Genomic DNA, 24310 nt, shown 5'->3' on the forward strand with positions numbered 1-24310 from the left:
CCAGCCCCCCCCGGGAGACCCGGAGACGCCCAAGCCACAGCCCCCCGCCCGAGCCCCCCCAGCCACCCTCCCCCACCGCCATGAGGCAACCCCCCCCACAGGCCCCCAAGGCCCCCACCGGCCAGGGACAGGGCCCCACGGCCCCCCCCACCGCCCCCCAGGGGCCACCAGAGGCCGGCGCCCCAGACCCCCCAAGCCGACCCCCAACCCCAAGGGCTACGAGATCACCACCCCCCCGCCCCCACTAGGTAACGAAGCCAATAATCGGGGACCACAGAGAGCGCAATTCAGCCGAATGTTGTTCAGTGGAGGCAGACATTATCTCACTACTAATATGGTCTGATAAAAGATTCCTAAAATGATTGATACATAAACTGGATTTTTGTTTCCAATTTACTAGAATGGTTTTCTTTGCGATACATAAGGCAGTGAGAACCCGGTGTGTCCAATCAGGTTCTATTTGAGTGTCTCCCAGGTGACCTAAGATACATACCGTGGGGCACACTGGGATTCTGTAGTTGATCCATGTGGATAAATCCTCACAAATCTCCTTCCAGAACCTCTGTACCGGTGTACAGAACCATAAAGCATGCATATAATTATCTGGGGTGTTATCTGTGCACGATGAACAGATATTAGAGGTGAAAAAGCCCATCTGGAACATCCTTTGTCCAGTATAATGTATTCTATGAAGAACTTTGTACTGTATAAGTTGTAAGTTTGGGTTTTTAAGTCATAGTAAACGTGTTTAAGCATATTTGTGACCAAGAAAACTGGTCAGTATTAAGAGAGAGGTCCGCCTCCCACTTGGAAGTCGGAAGAGAGACTGAATCTCTCGTTTTATATGAATTCTAATTCCGAATTACGTAACAATTCCGTATTTCAAGGGACGGGTGGCAAGCCCACTCACCGCGGCTGCATCTCCAGCAGCAGCTGAGAGTCCTGTCTGACGCTAAGCTTCACAGGGACACGATCAGCGCTATTTTATTATAAGTCTGATATATGTTGTGATATGTGATGACATTATTAAGCTGTTAAACACACACATTCTAAATTTATATGTTTATATGGTGGAATTGTTTGTAATAAAGCAGCCCCTTTATGGATGAATCCTGAGCTCCTGTTATTTTTATTTTTAAATCCGAGAGAAGTCCACAACCCCACTTGATCTGACTGTGTACACAGTCATGTCTGACTATAGATTTCACCCTTAATATCATTGAGTATCACACAGGCTTGAATGACATTGAAGAGAGAGAGAAACAGAGAGATGGGGAGTGAGGAGTTTGCGCGCAGTTTAATACACGCTTCCAAAAGACGGTATTTGCTCCACTATTTTTGCGTGTGGCAAATTGCGCTGGCCTTTGTGAATTAGACGGTTTTTACAATGAGGCTTATTTGCATGGAAAGGGGGCAATTTTGCGCCGAATGTATGAATATTACCCAATTTACATGCATGCAAATGGCACAGGCGCACAATGCCACTATTTGCTTGGCAGCGCAGTTTGTGATGCAATTCGCCCTTTGCGGGTGCTTTGTGAATTAGACGCTCTCTTTTTGTGTCATTTGCACTGGTTTAGTGGCCGCAAAAGCCGCACAATCCTTTTGTGGATTTACCCCTTAGTGTTTTCTCCACATTAAAAGTGTTCAATCTGCGCAGAAAATAAAGTCTTTGCAGGCCCTTTTTGCAAATGGCAGATGTATTGAGGTCATACCTCAGGTCCTTATCAATGATTGTGCCCAGATATTTATTTATTTATGTATTTATTTAAAGGACAATGTGCAGGTACATTAAAAAGATGGCTGCACCAAAGTTAGCCACAAGCTAATTTCCATCTGTAGTCCTTGACTAACATAAATACTACACATTAGGGTTTACAATGACAGTATTCAAATGCAAATACAAGAAACAGACTACTGTACAATGTCCTGAAACCACAATAAAATGTTAACATTTAAAGCACTTAGTGCAAACTACAGACTGATTAAAATAACAGATTAGAATAATTGAACCTAAAATAAGGTTGGGTCAAGATAAATAAATCAGAAAATCCAAATGCCATCAGGTGGTACCCACAAGGGAACCATCTGATGGCCAAATACCCGTCCGGTATTTTCAATGAGAACAGGACTGACTATCCAAAAGCCACTTTTTGACGGCCCTAGAAAAACTATGGAAGTCAGCCATGTTCATTAGATTGTCCGGGAGCCCATTCCACTCCTTAATAGCTTTATATGAAAAAGCTGATTAAGAAAAGGCGGACTTCCTTTTCGGCACTGCACTCACCCCTGGAGACAGACCTTAGCACTCTACTGGTCGATTGAGAGCGTGGCTGAACATAGGCCTTTAGGGGGGGTTTGGCAGCATCGTGCAGGATTTTGTGTACCAGGCGGATATTGGGTTACCTGATTAAATTATCAAAGCTTAAAATTTTAAGTTTTAACAATATGTGGCAATGATGGAAACGTTGTGGCTTTCTATCAAGAATTTTCAAAGCCTGATTGTGCAAAGATCTAAGAGGGTTTAAAACTGATGATTTGGCCTGTGACCATGAAGACAAACAGTAAAAAATATGGGATAAAATCGTGGCCTTAGAGAAAATAACAACATGCTGTATCGGTGGAATGTTTTGGTCGAAACCCAAATTGCATGGGTGGTGAGCCTGTGGAAGACAGGGAAAGGGCTCCATTTGCTCTGACTGCCTGAGGCCGACAAGTTAGGAAATCCAACACCCATTTCACGAATCCAGCATCAAGATTAAAATCCAACAGTAGTTTGTCAGCCAAAATATGTGGCTGTATTGTGTTAAAAGCTGACGAAAACTGTACAAATAAAAGCCTTGCATGGGTTTTTTTGCCCTCCAGGTGCTTGTGCAAGTAATTGAGCAGAGTTACGGTCAGAGCCGGATTAAATAAATGGACTAAACTAGGCAGACTGTGATTTTTGGGCCCCCCTCCATCGATGTTATTTATGAATTGAAATCTTAAACTTACCAAAGTTACTAATAAAAGTTAATTCACATTTTACATAGCATAGTCATAGTCAAGTTGGTTTTTTGTATTCCAAAATAAGTCATGTGTTGTATATTAAACAGTCTATCAGACTATTTTTTGAATTTTATTATTTATACATTATTACACCGCTTTATTAAATGCTATTAAATTATCCTTATCTCATCGATTGCGAGTGTCATTGTTCAATTCAATTCAATTCAATTTTATTTATATAGCGTCTAATACAACAGAGTTGTCTCTAGACGCTTTCCAGAGACCCATACCCAGAACATGACCCCCGAGCAGTTATTACATAAACAATGGCAGGTAAAAAACTCCCCTAGTGGGAGAAAAACCTTAAGCCAAACAGTGGCAAGGAAAAACTCCCCTTTAGGAGGGAAGAAACCTTGAGCAGGACCAGGCTCGTAAGGGGGGACCCTCCTGCCGAGGGCCAGACTGGTGGGTCAGGGACGGCAACAGCACAGCAGGCAGGTGGAAGCAGCAACGGGATGACCAGGGGTGGGGACCGCAGGCCAGCACGCAGCTCCCGAAGCTCCGGCCCAATCATCAAGTCCCAGGTTGGGGTGCAGGGTCGGGGAAGGGTTGAAAAGGGGCAGGGCCAGGGAGAGGAGTCTTGACGGACAAACCTTCTCCCCCGCCTGCCCGGGCTGTTACCCTGCCCCCCTCACTCCCACACTGCAGGTTCCGGTGTCCGGCAAAGGATGCTGCAACATGGATTGTTAAGGTATTAGTACCAGTAAATCACCAATAGGTGTCAGCATTGCTATGTAAACAGAGTAAAATAAGATAAATGTTTTAAGCTATTGCATTTTGCAGAAAATCTTAATTAAATGTGTTGATTAAATTGAATAGTTAAATAAGAAGTCAAATCTACAAAGACCAATCAAATTTGCAGTAAGACAAAGTGTGCTGTAGTGGTAAAGATGTTTATTTTCATGGAGATGGACTCTCAGCTCCTGGGGCCTCATGTACTAAGAGTGCGTGGATTTCAACGTGAAACCGTGCGTGGAATCCACATGAACGCAAAAATTCAGATGAACAAAACTGTGCGTTCGCCCAAATCCACGCAGGTTTCTCTGTACATCCCAATCAGCGTGGATTTGAGCGCACATGCGGGAGCACAACACTCCGCCCCGTCTCCTCCCTCAAATATGTTTGAATATGATAATGAAGATAATTATCCATTAAAAACCGCTCATCCTAACAAGAAATGTGCAAAAACCGGTAAAACAAATAAAAAAAAATCGGCTCTGAGCTGGAATAAATAATTCATTTTGGGGCATTTCTTCCGATTTCAGCTGGTGTCGGACTCCAGTCCTAGGGCCGGTGTCCCTGCAGGTTTTGGATGTTTCCCTGCTTCATTGCACCATGATACAAGTGACTGTGTCATCAACAGAACTATCCAGCCTTTGATGACAAGTTGGTGACGATGATTAATTAGAATCAGGTGTGTTAAAGCAGGGAAACATCTAAAACATGCAGGACACCGGCCGTTCTGGGATTCAGTTTGACACCTACATTATGGTGTTCTTTGCGTTGCGTTGCGTTGAGTTGTGGTTTTATTATGATCGTACGGGTTTGTGAATGTTTGTGGGCAGCGTTAATGCATCATTACACTCTGCTTTTCTTGTTTGTAATTTAAGAACCGACAGCAGAATTTTTGGTGGATGAAAAACGGCTCCTCGTTCCACTTTATTGTCATGCATATTATAATAACGGATTAAGACCAATGTACACGTTTATATTTAGTCTTACACATTGTGGATGTCCGCGATCACCTCTCTCATAAGTATAACAACGTGAACAACATGAATTTATATTTAAAACATGAAGCATCACAATCTGATTCCTCCGCTGCAGAAATAAAGACAATTTGTGCCGACGGGATTATCGAGGTGCAAACGTGAGAAATAAAGAGTTGCTGTAACTCGGATTGTTGCATCCGCAGGAGGACAGACCGGTCTAGATCCCTGTGTCGTGCCAAAAAGTGATTGCCTGCCAGAATCTGATTTCTCCCCTGAAAATGGGTCTTTTTACCTGCCAAATATTGATTGAAGGCCAAATACAGTTAATGAAAAGTTGTTTCTGCCTAAATATGACTTGATCTCATTCTTGAGTTTCGTAATCTGAAAATCTGATGTTTTAGCGCTCCCGCTCAACGGGCTGCTCTGCGCGCTCCCGCGGCCAGAAATCAGAAGAAATCAGATTCTGGCAGGCAATCATTTTTTTGGCACAACACCGGTCCATCACCGGAGAAACACTTTCTGGATCCTGCAGAACCTGAAGCCGACCCCATACCAGACTCTAAAAGTTGCCTAAACATTCAATAAAAACTTCTTTCATCATTGCTGAATCACATCAGTTCACAACCAACCTTTCCGTGACACCTTTTTTTTGTGTTTAAGACAACTTTACAGAACCGGTTTTTGCTGCAAAATTAATTTTAATGTATTTCTGTCCAGGCACGGTTATGGGATGTTTAGGATCTGGCTTTTATCTCCAGTAGTCCTCCCATACGGTCGTCATGACGACAGACAGATGTTCGACCTGGCAGCTCCAGCTGAAGCATCATGTTGGTCTGAACCGGAGCAGCTGGTCCAGTTTAGGGCAGAGATCCAGAAGATCCTCTTGGTACCTGAACCAGCTGATGGTTCAGTCTTAGTCCTGGACCAGCAGATCGGTGTGGGGCCTAAGGACTCGCTCCCGATCCTGCCATCAGCAGGTTCCTCTAACGGAGCCAAAGCTCCATCAGGATTTGCAGGTTCCATCGTTGAGCTCCTGCCTTTAGTTGTTTGTTCAGATCATGTGGTTGATTGTGAGATTTTTGCAGCTCCACTCTTGTGTAATTCATCTGGTGACTGTCATGTCCTTCACGTGGTCGTGAATTTATTGTTGACGTTACGTTTCCTCATATTCTGCACTTCACTGCATCACCAGTGAGTGTCGCCAACGGACAAAACCCCAGAAAAGTGCGTGAACCAGCCTTGATGTTGTTGAGGAATTTATCAAAAACCAGTTCAGAAGTCCGCTCGTGGTATAGAGAGGTTTTAATCAGTAAGCCGGCGGTCGACATGACCAGCACAGATCGAGTCTGTATTTGATGTGTCGACCCAGATGGGTTCAGTCAAAGGGTTTTTATACAAAAGTTACAGGAATAAACCAGCCCAGTGAGAGCCAGTCAGATGTGTGAATCCTTTAGCTTTGGGACCACCCCTGAGGGATCAGGAAGTCCGTATATGGTCTTTGTCTCTGTGGGGGGCTGGAAGTCTCGGCACTCCCCTGGGACTCGAGTGACGTTGTAACCAGATTCTTATACAAGGAGTTTAACAAAAAAATGCAGGAATACACGAATCAGGCGAGAGACAAAAAGTAATTTACAGTCGGATGTGAATCGGGCCAAATGTCATTATCAGACATTTGGCATGACTGTCACAGACCTCCAAATCACCCCATGGGGTGCTCTCTTGATTCATGTCTGTTTGAACCAACTTCCAGGTGTCGGGATCTGCCCGGGGGGTAGGAAGTTGGGTAGCAAGTTGGAGCTACCTCAAAAGGTCTTGAGTCCAGTTCAAAGCCCTGCAGGAGGTAGGACTGGGGCAACCTCCCCCTGCAGGGGGCCAAGCTGCCAAAATTCTTCATCAATGTGTGAGTGAAGGACCGCAGCTTTCTACGTTCATGTCATTCTTTGTACATCCGACTGTGAGCGTTGAAAGTGGCGAACACACATTTTTTGTACTCTTTTGGGCCTTATGTACTCTTAGTACATAAGGCCCCTGGTCTTGGACTGTTCAGCAGTTCTCTCCACTGGTCTGGATGTTTCTCTGGACGGTGTTCTTTACTAGACTGTATTCTAAAAGCAGATTTAATCACAGAAACATCGTAGAACAATTACCAATCATTACATAACTTGATCCATACCTTATGTTTGAACCAAGAAAACTCTTTTCTTTACTAACCTGCTCAGACAGCCAAGGAAAACAAGCCTAAATTGGGTGAACAAAAAATCTTGTCCATTCTCCTGGAACCCATATTCACACCTGTGATTAAGTACAGGAACAAGAAGACAAACATGAACCCTTCACATTTATCAAGACCATTTACAAACTGTCCAACAATAAATAATAATAAATAAAACCAGCAGCACTTACTGAGGAAACCATTTAACATACTCCACTCAGGGATAATCTTCGGCTTTCAGCATCGCAGCAGAAACACGTCATGACAGGATTATCACAATCTTGTGGAGAAATAATAAAATGTATACATAAGATGAAAGACAGCTGTTTGAGATTTGAATATACTTGGTTTGTTCCTCATATTTCATTTCATTATAGTAGAAAGTATAGCCCTATATTATACATTTAATTTATATGCATTTTACATTTGATTTCATTATTCACTTTACTTATTCAGATTTAGATTTTTTAATGGAAAACTTAAATTTACAGATGCTTACTCCTGAGTTTTGATGAGGCGAAGTCCTCGATAATGTCTTCAAAATCAATATTTCCTCTGTGATGGAGAGAAATCTCCAATATTTTCACAGGGATGGTTTAGTGCAAAGTACTCACGCATCCTGTCGTCAATTTGGACCCACTTTGCAGGATCAGGTGGATAGTTGACAATACCCTTTCTGGGTCTAGGCTCTGTCAAAACTATATTGGGCTGGCTGATATCCGGCTGCTGTTCTTCCATCATTTTGTCATTCTGTGAGTCACTGGCAACTGGCTGTGGCGCCGATGTTGATGGCGCCACAGCGTCTTCCGCCGCGTCTTCGGGCCGCGTCTCGGGGCCTGGCTCGGCCTCTGGCTCTGCTGACACGAGCAGGTTCACATTCGGGCAGCTGCCCGACACAAACTTCTGTATAGCCCCCCGCTGTCTCTTCTTTTGTTCCTCTTCATCTTTTTTCTTTTTACGTTTTGCCGCACCTGAAAGCATCTTCAATGTATTTTACTCAAAAAACAACCTGGCAGCCTGATATCTTAATTGTTCCGCTTGACCGCCGACCCTCGGACTGGCTGAGGGGCGGACTGCCGTTAATGTGACGTAACGTAACGTTAAAGTAAACAACGTCATTATTTTTAGTTAATTAATAAATATTGATATATTAACACTGAACACACACACACACACACACACACACACACACACTCCCATATCCACACACATAGCCACATAGACATATACACAAACACTCACTCACACACACATATATATATTCATACATGTACACATACGCACACATATAGCTACACGTATGCATACACACACACACACACACACACACACTTAGCCACACATACATATACACGCGTACACACACACATACAGCCACTTAGTCATATACATATACACACACACATACACACACAGAGCCACACACACACACACATACACAGCCACACAAACATATACATACACACACACACACAAATACACACACACATAGCCACACAGACATGTACATACACACGCACGTATACATATACATACACACACAACACACACACACACACACACACACACACACACACACACACACACACACACACACACACACAGTCATATACATAAACGCACACACACACATAGACATTGATGAAGCATTCCAACAGCACGTGACCCCTGCAGGGACAACGACGCCCCAGCCTCATACCCCGCTCAAGACATTGTCATGCAAGTTCCAGCTCCTGAGGACCCCTGCCGGGACGAGGACTTGCAGGCAGCGCCAGTCTCATTCAATGCTCAAGACATTGTCACGCAAGTTCCTGCGTCTTGCATCCCTGCTGAGACAGGCACCGGGGGAGTGGATCCGACTTCCAGCCCCTGCAGAGACGAAGACCATACATGGACTTCCTGACTACTCAGGGGTAGTCCCAAAGCTGAAAGATCACACCTCTGACTGTCTCTCACTAGGCTGGTTTATTCCTGTCTTTGTTGATTGAACTTTTGTATAAAAACCCTGTGGCCAAATCAATCTGGGTCAGCATTTCAACCAGACCCCTGGTCTGTGTCGACGTGCTCACCGCCGGCTGAATAAACTCATATACCACAAAGCGGACTTCTGAAATGGTTTGGTAAATTCCTCAACAATTTGGTGCTGTGGACCCGGATTGACAATAGACCTTTGATGGAAATTCTGTCGTTGGTCTTTGCAGACCAACGACACAATCAGTGACTTCGATCTAAATTTTCAAAAGGTAAGGGATCCACTTGCAAAATCCCAAATTATTGTTGCTGCGTTGTTGTCGAAAGTCTGTGGACTGGAGTACCAGAGAAAAGGTTGACGTCATCCTGAAACTTTAGGTAAGTCCGCTGTGTGGTTGTGAGCAAGGGGTTATTGGGAAAAGTTATTGTAGAGATGTTTAGGAATGCTGACAATTTCATAACACTTGAATTTGATTGTGTTGTGAAAATGCTTTGCTTATCCTGCCTTAGAATTTGACTCGCTCTTCTAAAAAAAGGTTTAATATCTCGGGTAACATTAAAGAGAGAAATTTTGGTACTCAGACCATGGTTGGTCTGAGTACCAAAAGAATAGTCCAGTGGGACTTATGAGCATATGCCGGACTTGGGGTCCGTAAGTGTTGGAACACTGAGATATTTATGAGAAATAGACATATACTGTATGTAGAGGAACTGTTTTTATTTTATAAGTGGAGATGACTCGCTCTCCCAAATGAGGTATATTTCATTTCAGTAAGAATCGACTCGCTCTTCTTACATTAACAGGAATGATTTGTATGCTCAAGTAGACTGATGGTTGGAAGAATTAGCAAATGATTTGTGGGTAAAAGTAAGTGTAATTGAAAGTTTTTTGGAGGGATCTTACAGAAAGAAAATGGAAAGTTTTTGGGAAGTTTTTCAGTAAGAGAGTCAGAGAAAGAGTTGACTGGTCCTTTTAAATACATGTATGGTAATCACGGTACCGATAGTTATATTTGTTAGTTTTATTTGTTACTTAGTTAGTATTAAATATGGTTAAAATAACTAAAGCACTTCAAACTCCCTCAGATCTTTAGAGGGATGAAAGTAGACGCAGTAATGCAGAATCCCAAATAGCTTCGCTTACTGATCAGAATAAAAAGCTCAACAGAAAAATTTAAAAACACAACGCAGACAAAAATGAAATTAGAGAACCAGTTAAATGATAAAATCGAAACCTTTATCCGGTGAAACAGATTAAAGAATCAAGTGACGATGACACTTCTGATGACGACTAGATTTTACAAAAATCCAAGATCTGTTGCTTACAAAATTTGGAGCCAAATAAGAGTAAGAGATTTTAAATAAATAAACAAAAATGGCTAGAGGAAACAACTGTTTAACTAACTGTGCCACATGATTTGAAAAGTAAAGTGCTTGATGCTTGTAGAATTCCCTTTAATCCCACAGCTGTTGCCAAAGTCACACTTCACACGTCTCAAACAAAAGAAAATGAGAACTGCTGGTGAGCCTCTCTCCTGCCTATGGTAACTCCATCATGTAAGTGCATGGAAATCTGTCTGTGAGCCAACTATAGTGTCTCTGAAAGCATGTATAACTAATCTTTAACTAGAGGTGTCAAGTAACAAAGTACAAATACCTCATTACCTTACTTAAGTAGAAATTTTGGTTATGTATACTTCACTGGAGTAATTATTTTTCAGAGGTTTTTTTTACTTTTACTCCTTACATCTTCACGCAATTATCTGTACTTCTTACTCCTTACATTTTAAAAACAGCCTTACTCTATTTCATTTCGTTTTTTTTTTGTTTTTTTTAAACTATCCAGTTAAATTGTGCCATCCGGATAGAGTGAATTTGGTTGTGGTTGGATGAGAAGTATAAACATAATACCATTCCGACACCCTATTGGTTTGTACGTGTTTGCTCTCTGAAACACATGTTAATGCTCAATAGTGCACATATATGGTTCTTTAATATATTTGCATTATACTAAGAGGCATTCATTTTCAATGGCTTTTAGCCTTAATGGTTTTCCCCCCCTTATATTACTTTTATACTTTAAGTGGTTTTGAAACCAGTACTTTATACTTTTACTTAAAACATTTTTTTTTGAGTTGATACTTCAACTTCTACAGGAGTATTTTTAAACTCTAATATCTACACTTCTACCTGAGTAATGAATGTGAATACTTTTGACACCTCTGTCTTTAACACTCGTCCTGACCTTTCCTGTTTTCTTCACTGACGGCTCTGCTTATAAAAATGGAATACCATACGCAAGTTATACAATTTGTGATAATTCTTAATTGTTGAAAGCGCCACCTCGCCCTCCTCCAGCTTCACCCAAGTAGATGAAACTATATACACTGATCAAAAACTAAACTAAACTGTAAACTCCCTTTTATCTGACCATTATTTAATAACGTTTGAATTGAATGTTGTTGATGTTGAAGTGCAGGGCAGGAGGTATTATTTTAGCAGATGTCTTTAGATGAAGTTGCTCCTTTGAAAAGGAGGGTTTCTAGCCACAGGAGCTTAACTCCCTGGTATAATTCAGATATCCGCATGTTGAAACAAAACGTGCGTAAAATGGAAAGGAAGTGGTACTCTTGTAAGTCTGTAGACTCTTATCGTGAATGGAAAGATATTCTAATAGTATATAAAAAAGCCATTCGCAAAGCCAGAACAGCTTATTATTCAACGTTGATAGAGGATAACAAAAGTAACCCACGTTTTCTGTTCAGCACTGTAGCCAGGCTGACAAAGAGTCACAACTCTGTTGAGCCGTGCATTCCTGCAGCTCTCAGTAGTGAGGACTTTATGAGCTTCTTTAACAGTAAAATCACGAGAATTAGAGAAGAAATCAACCAGCCGGTTGTGGGCGTTTCTTCAGCTTTAGCGGCTTCCCTAGGCTCTGACTTGTCTCTAGACTGTTTTGATCCTATAGAACTCCCTGAGCTGACTTCACTCGTTAATAGAGCTAAGTCTACCACATGTATGTTAGACCCCATCCCGACTCGACTATCCAAACATATTTTTTCTCTTATTGGTACGACAATACTGGACCAAATTAACCTATCCCTAAGTTTAGGATATGTACCACAGGTTTTCAAAGTCGCAGTAATTAAACCTTTACTTAAAAAACCTTCTCTTGACCCAGACACCTTAGCTAATTATAGACCAATTTCCAACCTTCCATTTGTATCTAAAATTCTGGAAAAGGCAGTTTCAAGCCAGCTATGTGACTATTTGTATAGAAATGATCTGTTTGAAGTCTTTCAGTCAGGGTTCAGAATGCATCATAGCACAGAGACAGCACTGGTTCGAGTCACGAATGACCTCCTTATGGCCTCAGATAAGGGATTAGTTTCCATACTGGTTCTACTGGACCTCAGTGCTGCTTTTGACACTGTAGATCATGGCATTTTACTGCACAGGTTAGAGCATGTTGTTGGGATTAAAGGGACAGCCCTATGTTGGTTTAAATCATATCTATCTGACAGGTTCCAGTTTGTTCATGTACATGAGGTTTCTTCAGAACAGTCGAAGGTCTGCTATGGTGTTCCGCAGGGTTCAGTGCTAGGGCCAATCTTGTTCAGTTTATACATGCAGCCATTGGGAAGTATAATCCAGAATCACGGCATACACTTTCATTGTTATGCTGATGATATGCAGCTCTACTTGTCTATGAAGCCGGATGAAACAGAACCGTTAGTTAAACTTCAGGCATGTCTTAGGGACATCAAGGACTAGATGTCCAGAAATTTCTTGCTTCTAAATTCAGATAAAACAGAGGTTATCATTCTTGGTCCAGAGCATTTTAGGAAGGGATTAGATGGCGTTGCGATGGCTTCCAGTGCAACTGTGAGAAACCTTGGTGCTGTTTTCGATCAGGATTTATCGTTTAAACCATATGTCAATCAGGTTTGTAAAATAGCATTTTTCCATCTCCGTAATATTGCAAAGATTAGGAAAATCCTCTCGCAGAGTGATGCAGAAAAACTAGTTCATGCGTTTGTATCTTCTAGACTAGATTACTGTAATGTGTTATTAGCAGGATGTCCAAGTAATTTGCTGAATAGGCTCCAGCTGATCCAGAATGCAGCAGCACGAGTACTGACAGGAATCAGCAGGAGAGACCACGTCTCTCCAGTGTTAGCGTCGCTCCATTGGTTACCTGTAAAATTCAGAATCCAATTTAAAATTTTATTACTTGCGTATAAAGCCCAAAATGGCTTAGCTCCGCATTATTTGCAAGACCTGATAGTACCTTATGTTCCTGGCAGAGCTCTCCGTTCTCAGAGTGCAGGTTTACTCGTAGTTCCTAGAGTATCCAAATGTAGATTTGGAGGGCGGGCGTTCTGCTATCAGGCACCATTACTATGGAACCAACTTCCAATCTGGGTTAAGGAGGCTGACACCACCTCCACCTTTAAAACTAAACTTAAAACATTTCTGTTTAGTAAAGCCTATAGTTAGTGTTTAGTAATCTTCTAGCTGGTGTTGGTAAATCTCTAGGTAGTGTAAACTCTAGTGTGCCAGAGTCGTTCCTGTAGTTTCTTGTGCTGGCCCCCCCTTCTCCTCCCTTTTCTGTCTTTTGTCCATGTTGCAGCATCCTTTGCCGGACACCGGAACCTGCAGCGTGGGAGTGAGAGGGGCAGGGTAACGGCCTGGGCAGGCGGGGGAGAGGTTTGTCCGTCAAGACTCCTCTCCCTGGCCCTGCCCCTTCTCAAACCTTTCCCCGACCCTGCACCCCAACCTGGGACTTGATGATTGGGCCGGAGCTTCGGGAGCTGCATGCTGGCCTGCGGTCCCCACCCCTGATCATCCCGTTGCTGCTTCCACCTGCCTGCGGTCCCCACCCCTGGTCATCCCGTTGCTGCTTCCACCTGCCTGCTGTGCTGCTGCCGTCCCTGACCCACCAGTCTGGCCCTCGGCAGGAGGGTCCCCCCTTATGAGCCTGGTCCTGCTCAAGGTTTCTTCCCTCCTAAAGGGGAGTTTTTCTTTGCCACTGTTTGGCTTAAGGTTTTTCTCCCACTAGGGGAGTTTTTACCTGCCATTGTTTATGTAATAACTGCTCGGGGGTCATGTTCTGGGTATGGGTCTCTGGAAAGCGTCTAGAGACAACTTTTGTTGTATTAGACGCTATATAAATAAAATTGAATTGAATTGAATTGAATTGAATTGAAAAAAGGTAAAACTGTTACAATCTATACAGATTCCAGATATGCTTTTGGTTGTGTACACAATTTTATATATTGTGGGCGAACCGAGGATTTATCACATCCTCGGAGACACCCGTTAAAAGTGGTAAATTGATTGGTGAACTGTTACAAGCCTGTCAACTACCTTCATCTATTGCTTTGTTAAATGTGAAGCCCACACCCAGTCCATGGACCCTGTTTCACTAGGCAATGCTTAAGCTGACCATGCAGCAAAAGAAACTGCCAAATTTGGCTTACCTGTCCCTGTAAAGCTTTGCCCTTCTATACCCGCTGACGACTTGGTTTCTCCTAATGATGTAGCCCTCCTACAAGAGACTACTGAGGTGAAGAAACACAGATTGTAGCATTCCCATGGTTGTAAAAATGTAAATAATTTGTGGGTCAGCAACGACGGCCGCGTTGTGAAACCCACATCTTTGTACCCGTGAATAGCATGCATGTCGCATAGCTGATCACAGTTAGCAATCACAGATGAGCAAAGGGGGAATGTGTCAGATAGTGTTGAAAGACTGATAAGCGCCGAGATTTGCATCCTATAAAAATATTGAAAACATTATCAACACTTTCCCCCACCGTGACTTTTTTTTAAGCTCTGCAAATAGACATTATTCATAAACCAAAATGTGAGGGATATGAAATTGTTCTTGTAGGCCCCTTGTAGGCCCCCCCCCCACCCGGCCGCCGCCGGGTGGGGGGGGGGCCTCGCAGGCGGTGGGTTGCCTCCCTCCTACTTCTCCCCTCTGTGGGGTTTGCCGGTGGCCTGGGTTCCGGGCTCTTCCTTGTCGGCCTCTGGTCTCGCGGGTGGCGGGGTCGCTCCCCCCCCTCCCCCACTATAGATACACTTCAGGTGGAGCTTTGTTTGGTTTATTACACACACACACACACACACACACACACACACACACAGACACAGACACAGACACAGACACACACACACACACACACATATATAGTAATTTAGTCACATGCACGCACACACACACACACACACACACACACACACACACACACACACACACACACACACACACGCATGATCATATACATACACACACACACACATAGACATACACACTGGCTTGTTCACCTGCATGCTGGCTCTCTAGTTTTTGGGTTTAGGTAGCGGTAGCGATAGCTTAGCTCAGACTGCGATCAGATCTCAAGATTTAGGTCGATTGCTGTTCGTGTTTTGGTTGGCTCCGTGCCGGTTTCGTGCTTTGTTTGTGGTTTTTTGTTGCAAATTTCCAGTGCTTGACGTGTGTCTCCGTGTGTTCCTGCTTCCTGGATTGGCAGTGGATGTCGTCACCCCCCCCCCACCCCCTCCCCCCCCCAAAAAAAAAAAAAAAAAAAAAAAAAAAAAAATCACTGGGTTTGTATGTGTATGTTTATGTATGTGTACGCATATGTGTGCGTATATATATGTATATATTACATATAGTAATAATGCACATATATACACTTTTGGTTTCTACCGTCATGGTATCAATCAATAATATGTGTGCAGACAAGGTAAAAAAAAAAAAAAAAAAAAAAAAAAAAAAAAAAAAGTGTGAGGGGCGCTAACCTGGTTCCACGCATCCCACTGCAAGAACACAACTCCTCGACCATGCACCGGAAACCAGCCGATTCCTTCTTCTTCCTGTGGCGCCTCGTCGGAGCCATTGAAAGAAACAATGCAGGCAAGGAAAGCCCAGGAGTAGCTGAACTCCAACACCCAAGACCTCCACGACTGGTAGAGGAGCAGAGGAGCAGCACAGGCCCCAGAGGCATATACATTGTACACACCAAGACAATCACATCTGTCACAGGAACAAGACTGAGAAAACTTACAGAAACCTCAAACAAGACCTATTACTTCATGTGATACCTGTTACATTTTGAACTTCAATTCCTCTTAGGAGCACTGCACCTGTCACAAACCCCCACAAACGAGACAATTATAATGTGACATTGAGATGTGACTCCACATACTCTCCTTCTGAAGCTGTGATCAAAACTGAATGTTGTATATTTATACCTGACCAAAATGCCACCATCCAATAAGTAACGGATCACTTGAAAGATATTGCTAAAACGTTACATACACCGGTCACAACTAGTTTGTTTGATTGGTTTAAAGAACAGTTAGGACACGTTGGTTACTTGATATTTGAATTTGCTTTGTTGGCTTGTTGCTATTTGGCTTCTGATCACATGTTTAAGGTTCACTTCACTTCAAAATATGTATCACTGTAACTCAAAAAAAAAAAAAAATTGTGAATTGATGAATTATTCTAACAGCACGTGACCCCTGCAGGGACAACGACGCCCCAGCCTCATACCCCGCTCAAGACATTGTCATGCAAGTTCCTGAGGACCCTTGCCGGGACGAGGACTTGTAGGCAGCGCCAGTCTCATTCAATGCTCAAGACATTGTCACGCAAGTTCCTGCGTCTTGCATCCCTGCTGAGACAGGCACCGGGGGAGTGGATCCGACTTCCAGCCCCTGCAGAGACGAAGACCATACATGGACTTCCTGACTACTCAGGGGTAGTCCCAAAGCTGAAAGATCACACCTCTGACTGTCTCTCACTAGGCTGGTTTATTCCTGTCTTTGTTGATTGAACTTTTGTATAAACACCCTGTGGCCAAATCAATCTGGGTCAGCATTTCAACCAGACCCCTGGTCTGTGTCGACGTGCTCACCGCCGGCTGAATAAACTCATATACCACAAAGCGGACTTCTGAAATGGTTTGGTAAATTCCTCAACAACATATACACTGGGTTGTTCACCTGCACGCTTGCTCTGTAGTTTTTGAAGTTGGTTAGCGGTAGCTTAGCTCAGACCGTGTTCAGATCTCGAGATTTGGGTCGATTGCTGCCCGTGTTTTGGTCGGCTCTGTGTCGGTTTTGTGTTTCGTTTGTGGTTTTTGTTGCAGATTTCCAGTGCTTGACGTGAGGCCTCCATGTGTTCATGTTGCCACTGCACTGAGACCAAAACAGATTTGACGTTTGTTGCTAGACATCAAACTTTTAGAGTTGTTTAAACATTTCTACGGTTTGCCTGTTAATTTTTAAAATGTTTGCGTGCCTGGAAAAGCAAAACAGATGACAAATCAGTCATTTTGGGTGTGTTATTGGCTACCAACGCCTCCAGTTTTCTCTGTCCCCTTCCACCCTCACTGCCCCCCCCTCATCTCTAAAGAAAAAGAAAGTTTGATTGAGGCTGGTTCCTCTTTCACATTGTCCCTTTAGGAAACACCTGCTCACACACCCAGAGGTGGTTGGCGGAGGACGGGGAGGCCGACTCCTGAGCATCCACTGTTAAGAAGGTCATTTAAAAACTCATAGGTGTCACCCCCATCATAAATATCACCCTCAAACTGAAGCGAACAGACAGAAATATGGAATAATGATGCTTGTTTTGAAGAAGTAGGTTTGATGGGGGTGGTGGGTGCGAGGTCAGTCGGCTGTGACTGCGGCAGACAGATATCTCATGGGTGCAGCCTGTATGTATGTAAAGCAGGGAGGGTTCCTGTGTCTCTGTTGTGGATTTACTTTCAGATGTGAGTGAAGAAAGCCCCATTAAACACCATCAGCCATGGGTCTGGTGAGTACACCTTAGTACTCTTTTTTTCTTTTTATGTCAGATTTTAATGGGTAGAATGACAACTTTTTAAAATTTTGAACAAATTTGTTTCTTTAGTTATTTCATTCACTAGAAAAAACAACAAAACTAAATAAATAAAACATTGACTGAAAAATCTTTGGACAGAAATTTCAACAGAAGTGTTTAAAAGCATTCCTGTATAAATCTGTCACAAATATATACTTTCTTATATACGAGAAAAACAGGACCAAAAGCCAGACGTGAAGATGAAATATTGCATCTGTTTCTTGAAAACATGATTTCCTGTCACTCCCTTCACTGAGTTTGAGGGTTTTCATGTCACACCTTCCTGGAAATCATCTGACCCATGAACTTTCTTTTCCTTCAAGGTCTGTGTGGAACATTTTGGATAATTCATTGGTGCAATCTAAAGTTCATAGGGACATTTTATATTTCTGTGGAATAGTGAATTCTGTCATTTCAGGCTAATTTAAAAATGACGTTTTAAACAAATGTACGTTCCCAGAAGCAGGGCCGCCGCAAGGGGTGTACGAACCGTGCGACTGCACGGGGCCTCGCGCCCCAAGGGTCCTCGCGCTATGGGCGTTTTTTTTTCTTTTTTTTTTTTCGTTTTTTCCCTCATAAATCTCAACAGTCACGTTCCATTACAGACCTAAATGTGTACTAGTCTGTGCATATCAATAAATATATGTGCAATGATGCGCGTGTCTGTTGTTCAATACAACTGATCAGACCAAGCGCAGACACAAGGTGCTCTGATCCAGACGGGTGGAGTTGGAACAAACCGTCACACAATGTCGAGAGAACGAGACAGATTCAGGAAATTTCCATCAGGGGATAAAAAAAGAAAGAAAAACTAAAGAAAATGGAAGAGTTTAATGCCTCTCTGAAAGGCTCGTTTGATAAATTTGTTACAAAAATCACCCATCCGACCGGGTCTCAAGCAGGCGTGGGACCCCGCGTTGAGGCAAGCCAAATGATAATGAGGCAGGGGAAGGTATCCAGTATTTTGCTAATTGGAGAGTTAAAATTGTGCATATAGACACCCGATCCGACCCGAAAAACCCAAAAATTTTGCTCACGCGCGAGGACCTCCCCCGGCCATTTCGCACAGGGCCTCGCAAATCTCCCAGACGGCTCTGCCCAGAAAACGCTGATGAGGTTTCACTGTGAGGTTGGAATGTAACGACCAGGTGGACGTCACTTCTTTATTTAGGACGAATCCTGATTGTTTTTATGACACATGTCCACCACTTCAGAGCTTTCAGACAATTTGCACATACAGTGTGGTGACGACCACAAATGGACAAATGGACGAAGAAAACAAACAATTGTTTACGTTCCTGCGACAGAATTACGAGAATTATGAGATTTTCAGAAGAGGAACCCTGCAAACTTTGGTGAGTCTTCATTTCCTCTGAAGTTGGGTTTTACATGAATTTACATGAACCCTGTTGTCACATGACTTTATGAAACTTTAACAGATTTTATCTTTCTTATCCATCAGGGTTGCTCACGTTTTATCTGGGGGGAAATGTCTAGCCGTTTCTAGAGCAAAGATAGAAACATGAAGCCTCCTCCTCCTATCACGGCCCACTTTTGTGGAGGATCCACCAGATGTTTGTGCTTTTGTTTAAGTTATGTAAAGCACTTTGTGTTGTTCAAGTGTTGTACAAATAAAGTTTGATTGAAGACGGTAAAACTGAGCATTCATGGTATTTTTTGAAGAACTTCAGCGATCCTTTGACTTTTGATTCGGAACCAAAATCCGATTAAAACTAGAAACAATTTCATGAAATTTTCCAACTTTCACTTACAACTTTATGGAACAAGCTCACCCTCCCTTGTGACTGGTCAGCATAAACGGCCTCAGCAGGCTCCCCCTACTACTTTACTGAAGCTTAGTTGGTGTGGTTTTTAGTAAATATAGCAATTTTGGGAAGGAAAAAAAAAATGATCAGGACACAGTAGAGGTCATCGACATGTTTGACTTGTTTATCAGAACAATCAAATATATCTGACTCACTGAAAACCAGGTTTGGGCTGATGGTGTCAACATAGCTGTAAGCACTGGAAAACAAATGCAGGGTTTGTTGATGATGTACTATAAAATGTATGTAATTGAGTCAATGGTTAGAAATGGTGATAAAGGAGTATATTCATGTTACTGCTTCTCATTTTCCCTTTCAGATTCTTCCTGTTTTGTTGTGGTTGAATGAAAAGCCGGCAGCACGACTGAATTAATATTAACCGATAAGGACAAAGGTCACGGTATCTCACCTAAGACACCTGTGTCTTCTTTGCAGAACAATTCCCGCCCCAAACTGTTCCCAGGAGACATTGTGGAGTATCCCAGGAACAAATACTTTTCACACTTTGGGATTTTCTATGGAGAAAAGGACGGCGTTCCATATGTGGCTCACCTGACATGCCGAGGTGGGTGTTTTCCTGACGGAGAAACGTTTGATTTTCCAACTGAAACCCAATGGTTTAAAAAATTGACATCTGTAGAAATAAATATCTGTTGAGATGAAACTAGTAGTAATGAGTTTCCCTTACCCTTGACCTATTTCTTATTTTGTAAAAGACTGAGGGCCCGATTTACTAAGATCCTAAATAAAGAGTACTAAATTGTGTGTGCACTGAAAAAGTTTGCACGTGCTGTTGTGTGTTTTGCGGGTGATCAACTAAGATTGCGTGCGCAATTGATAACAGGTGCAAACCGCAGTATTTAAATGAGGTGTTGCGTGTCTTACGGTTTGCGAGCGCAAAATTAAATTTGACGAGTTGGAGTTAGAGATATTAGTGGAAGAGGCAAATTGTTGTGCTGTATTCAGCACCCCTGCCGTGAAAAGCACCCCCTGTATATTCAATGAAAAGTAGACCAAGAAAAAAAACAACATACTGACACTTCAATATATTTATATATACACACACTCACACAAACACATACTGAGGAGTTTATATAATATATATTTACAAATATTATGGAAGACAACACAGTAAGCAGGCTATTAATTAATTACATCAATAACCATTTACCCGATTTTTGTTATCTGTGACTGTGATTGTGGGAAAGTATGACTATTGTGGAATCCATGAGCGCATTTAAACATGAATCATTAACACAAAACTGGACGCTAAACAGAACGTGACACTGAATGAGAATATAATTTTTGTCAGACGAGGGGGTGCTTTTCACGGCAGGGGTGCTGAATACGGCACAACACCGAGGTATGACAACTGCAGAACAAGTATAGGCGCACAATAAGAAACACTTTTTTCTCCATGAAAACACGTGATTTATTTATTATCACAAATAAAAAAATGAATGTGCCTCCTGTGGCAACCTTTTGCTGAATAATACTCGATTTAACATTCAAATAAAATATTTCTCCTTTTGCATGTGGAGAATCCTCACCACAAGTTGAGCCATCCCCACCCCAGTCCTCAAATCAGGCACCAACAAGCATCCCTGCGTAATGCTGGGCAGATTAGCACCTTCCTTTCGAACGTATTAAATACAGACGCAATCACCGCAAAAACTTTCTGGCTTGGTAAATCTCATTGCGTGTGTAAATGAACATATTTGCATTTTCCCCTCCCAGTATTTAGCGCTTTCTGCCGGCTACGCCCCATATTGATTATTCATCAGGGCAAAGGTACTAAATGAACAGCGTGTGCTATTTTACTCATTTGAGAGGCGCAGTCCTCTTTGCACGCTGTTAGTAGATCAGCTTGCACATTGGTTTGCGCGTGATGTCAAGTTTGCACACGTTTTTACGCACGCAAACCTTTAGTAAATCAGGCCCTGAGGGTTTTAAGTGATAAAGGAGAATATTTTGATTGACAGTTTGTGAGGATGTACGTTTGGTTCTGTCTTTGTGGCAGTAAATCACCTGAAGTCACTCGCAAAGCTTTTAACATTTAAAGCTTTTGCAGATTTTAGCTCTGAGGGTCTCTCCATCCATCCGTCCATGACATCCCATTTATGCGGGTTCAGGTCCTGGAGACGGTACCCTAAGCAGAGAGGCCCGGTGTTTTGCCAATTTCTGCTGCTTTGCCAATAAATGCTACCTAATGGTTTTCCACCTTTGTAGAGCTACAGTTTTACTGTGTTTTACTACCTAGCCCACTTCCTTTTCCCCCAAATGGTCCTTGTCGCTTGCCAGGCCGTTATTGTAAATAAGATCTTGTTCTTAATGACCTGCCTGGTTAAATACAGGTGTCATATAATATCAAATAAAGCGATATAATTTTTTTTTCTCTTTATCGTATAATGTTCACAAAGTGTAATGCAATTCATGTCATGGGTAGTGTATTTTGAAGGATCAAATACTCAACATCCCATATTATCCATTTTAAATCGACTGTGCGCATGCGCAGAACCACAAAGTAGCATTTCTCGGCAGGGAGCAAGGATTGGCAGAACACCGGACCTCCCTCTCTAGCCGCTAAGACCCGTTTCCCCACCAATCCCGCCAGCATGTCCTGGGTCTATCTTGGCACCTTCTCCTGATTGGATATGCTTGTAGCATCTCCACAGAGAGGTATTGTGGAGGCGTCCTACCCAAATGCCAGAACCGCCCCAAATGATCCCGCCAAATATAGCAAAAACACAGGTAATCAACATCCATGCCAAAACTGACAACCCTATCCTTATAAACAACAACACTGCTCTAGAAGACGTACAATCTTTCACCTACCTAGGCAGGCAGTGTTGTGGACATCACCGGAGAGACAGATGCCGACATCAAAAGCAGACCCAACAAGGCTAGAGTGGTGTTCAACATGCTCAGGAAGATATGGAGCTCAAATAACATCTCCTTAAACACCAAAATTACAGACATTTATAAACACCTGCCTCAGGAGAAGGAGGGACAAAGTAAGCAATGTCGACCTGTGGAAAAGAACAAGACAGGATCCCATTGACCTACAAATCCAGAAGAGAAAGTGGAATTGGATTGGCCACCCCCTCAGAAAACCTGCGACAAACACCACCAGACAAGTGTTGAATTGAAACCCCCAAGGAAAGAGGAAACGAGGTCGCCCCAGGAGGAGAAGGAGGAGAAGCACCGAGGCAGAAATGGTAGAGAGCGGCCTCAACTGGGGAGATCTCGAAAGAACAGCTAAAAGCCGAGTGAAATGGAGGACATTTGTCAACGGCCTATGCACCCTAGAGGAGCAAAGGGCTTAAGTCAAGTAAATCAAGTCAATGTGGAGGAGCAGCACTTCAACTCAGAGTTCTTCTCAGATGTCCGAACTTCTCGCCCTCTCTCTAAAAGAGAGTCTCGTTTTGGAAGGTGAGGGCCAGCACGTCAGGCATGTGGCATCTGATCCATGTGACCCCTCTGGCAAGGGGTGAGCCCCCAGGAGGGTGATGTACCTCCCTGAAACTAATTAAATATCCCTTAAAATTTAATGGAAAATATTAAAATGAAAAGCATTCATTTGATAAAAACCTGCCTGTATTTGAAATACAGGCACACTTTTTCCTCAATTTTGCAAGTGAGATATTGAGATCTTGATGCTTTTATTTACCTTTCTATATTATTGTGCATTTACCAGATTCAGACACCAAGATCCCACTGTTTGGCCGCGCGCTGAGGTCAGAGGTCAAACTGGATCCTCTGGAGCTGCTGGGGATGAAGTACAAGGTAGCACAAGGCCACAAACAAAGGCTCTCCATCCTTTAACAACCAACTTCAAGAACCAACACTGTTCTCTGCAACTCCAGGTCAACAACATGCTGGATGACACGCACTTGCCCAGGGACTTCCACTCCGTGGTGAAGCCGGCCATCGACGACATGATGGGCCGCGACGTCACCTTCGACATCCTGTTTCACAACAGCGAGCACCAGGCGACGCTCTTCCGGTACGGGGTCAAGAGGTCCGAGCAGGTGAGCCTGGAGAGGCGAGTGCACGCTCCTCGTGTGCAGTGAAGTGTGTGTAAAGTGTGTGTGTGTTGCAGATAGAGGTGGTCTATGAGCACATCTTGCCAGCGTGGAAGAAGCTGTTCAAGGAGAAGAAGCTGTGAGCGCGCCGGTGTTCAGGTTCCTCCAGCAGAGGGCGAAATCGCTCTGCTCATCAGTTGAACTTAGAAACCAGAAAACGTCTCTCTCCCATCCCTTCTTTCTGCCCTTGTTCATACCGTTTTCATTTTTCTTCAATCCATCCTTCAAGCCGTCCTAAATTCTGTCAGTCATTTCCTTCCCCATCTTATCCTCCGTCGTTCATTTTCTTCAGCCTTTGGTTCTCTTTCCGTCAGTCGTCTATTTAAATTCACATTGTTGTAACTGAACATGTACTTTACAAAGAAATGTTTTGAAAATAGTCTTCTTTTTTTTTTACATTGTCAGCTAAAATCTTGGTTTTGGTACCAAGATCTCTTATTTAGAAAATTTGGTCCTGATTATTATTTTTTTTTTTTTTAATAATAAGCTTGAATTCTGATTTTCCTCCTGTAATTGTGTGAATTTATGTCCTTGTGAAATTATTCTCTGTTCAT

The 24310-nt window shown here is 42.9% G+C and overlaps 1 protein-coding gene across 2 annotated transcripts; it reads left to right on the forward strand.

Moving 5' to 3' along the window:
* Positions 1-17740: 17740 nt before the first annotated feature.
* plaat1l (phospholipase A and acyltransferase 1-like) lies at positions 17741-24281 on the forward strand. 2 transcript variants are annotated; one of them, XM_061716669.1, is made up of 5 exons: positions 17741-17779; positions 20107-20236; positions 23369-23457; positions 23538-23692; positions 23774-24281. In XM_061716669.1, the coding sequence occupies exons 1-5, from the start codon at positions 17771-17773 to the stop codon at positions 23775-23777; spliced, it is 387 nt and encodes a 128-aa protein (XP_061572653.1). In that variant the 5' UTR covers positions 17741-17770; the 3' UTR covers positions 23778-24281. The 2 variants fall into 2 exon arrangements, with proteins under 2 accessions (XP_061572653.1, XP_061572652.1); XM_061716668.1 differs by having other exon boundaries at positions 23538-23702; positions 23774-24275.
* The last annotated feature ends 29 nt before the right edge of the window (positions 24282-24310 follow it).

The sequence above is a fragment of the Cololabis saira genome, unplaced genomic scaffold (assembly GCF_033807715.1).
Source record: "Cololabis saira isolate AMF1-May2022 unplaced genomic scaffold, fColSai1.1 scf034, whole genome shotgun sequence".
Taxonomy (NCBI): domain Eukaryota; kingdom Metazoa; phylum Chordata; class Actinopteri; order Beloniformes; family Belonidae; genus Cololabis; species Cololabis saira.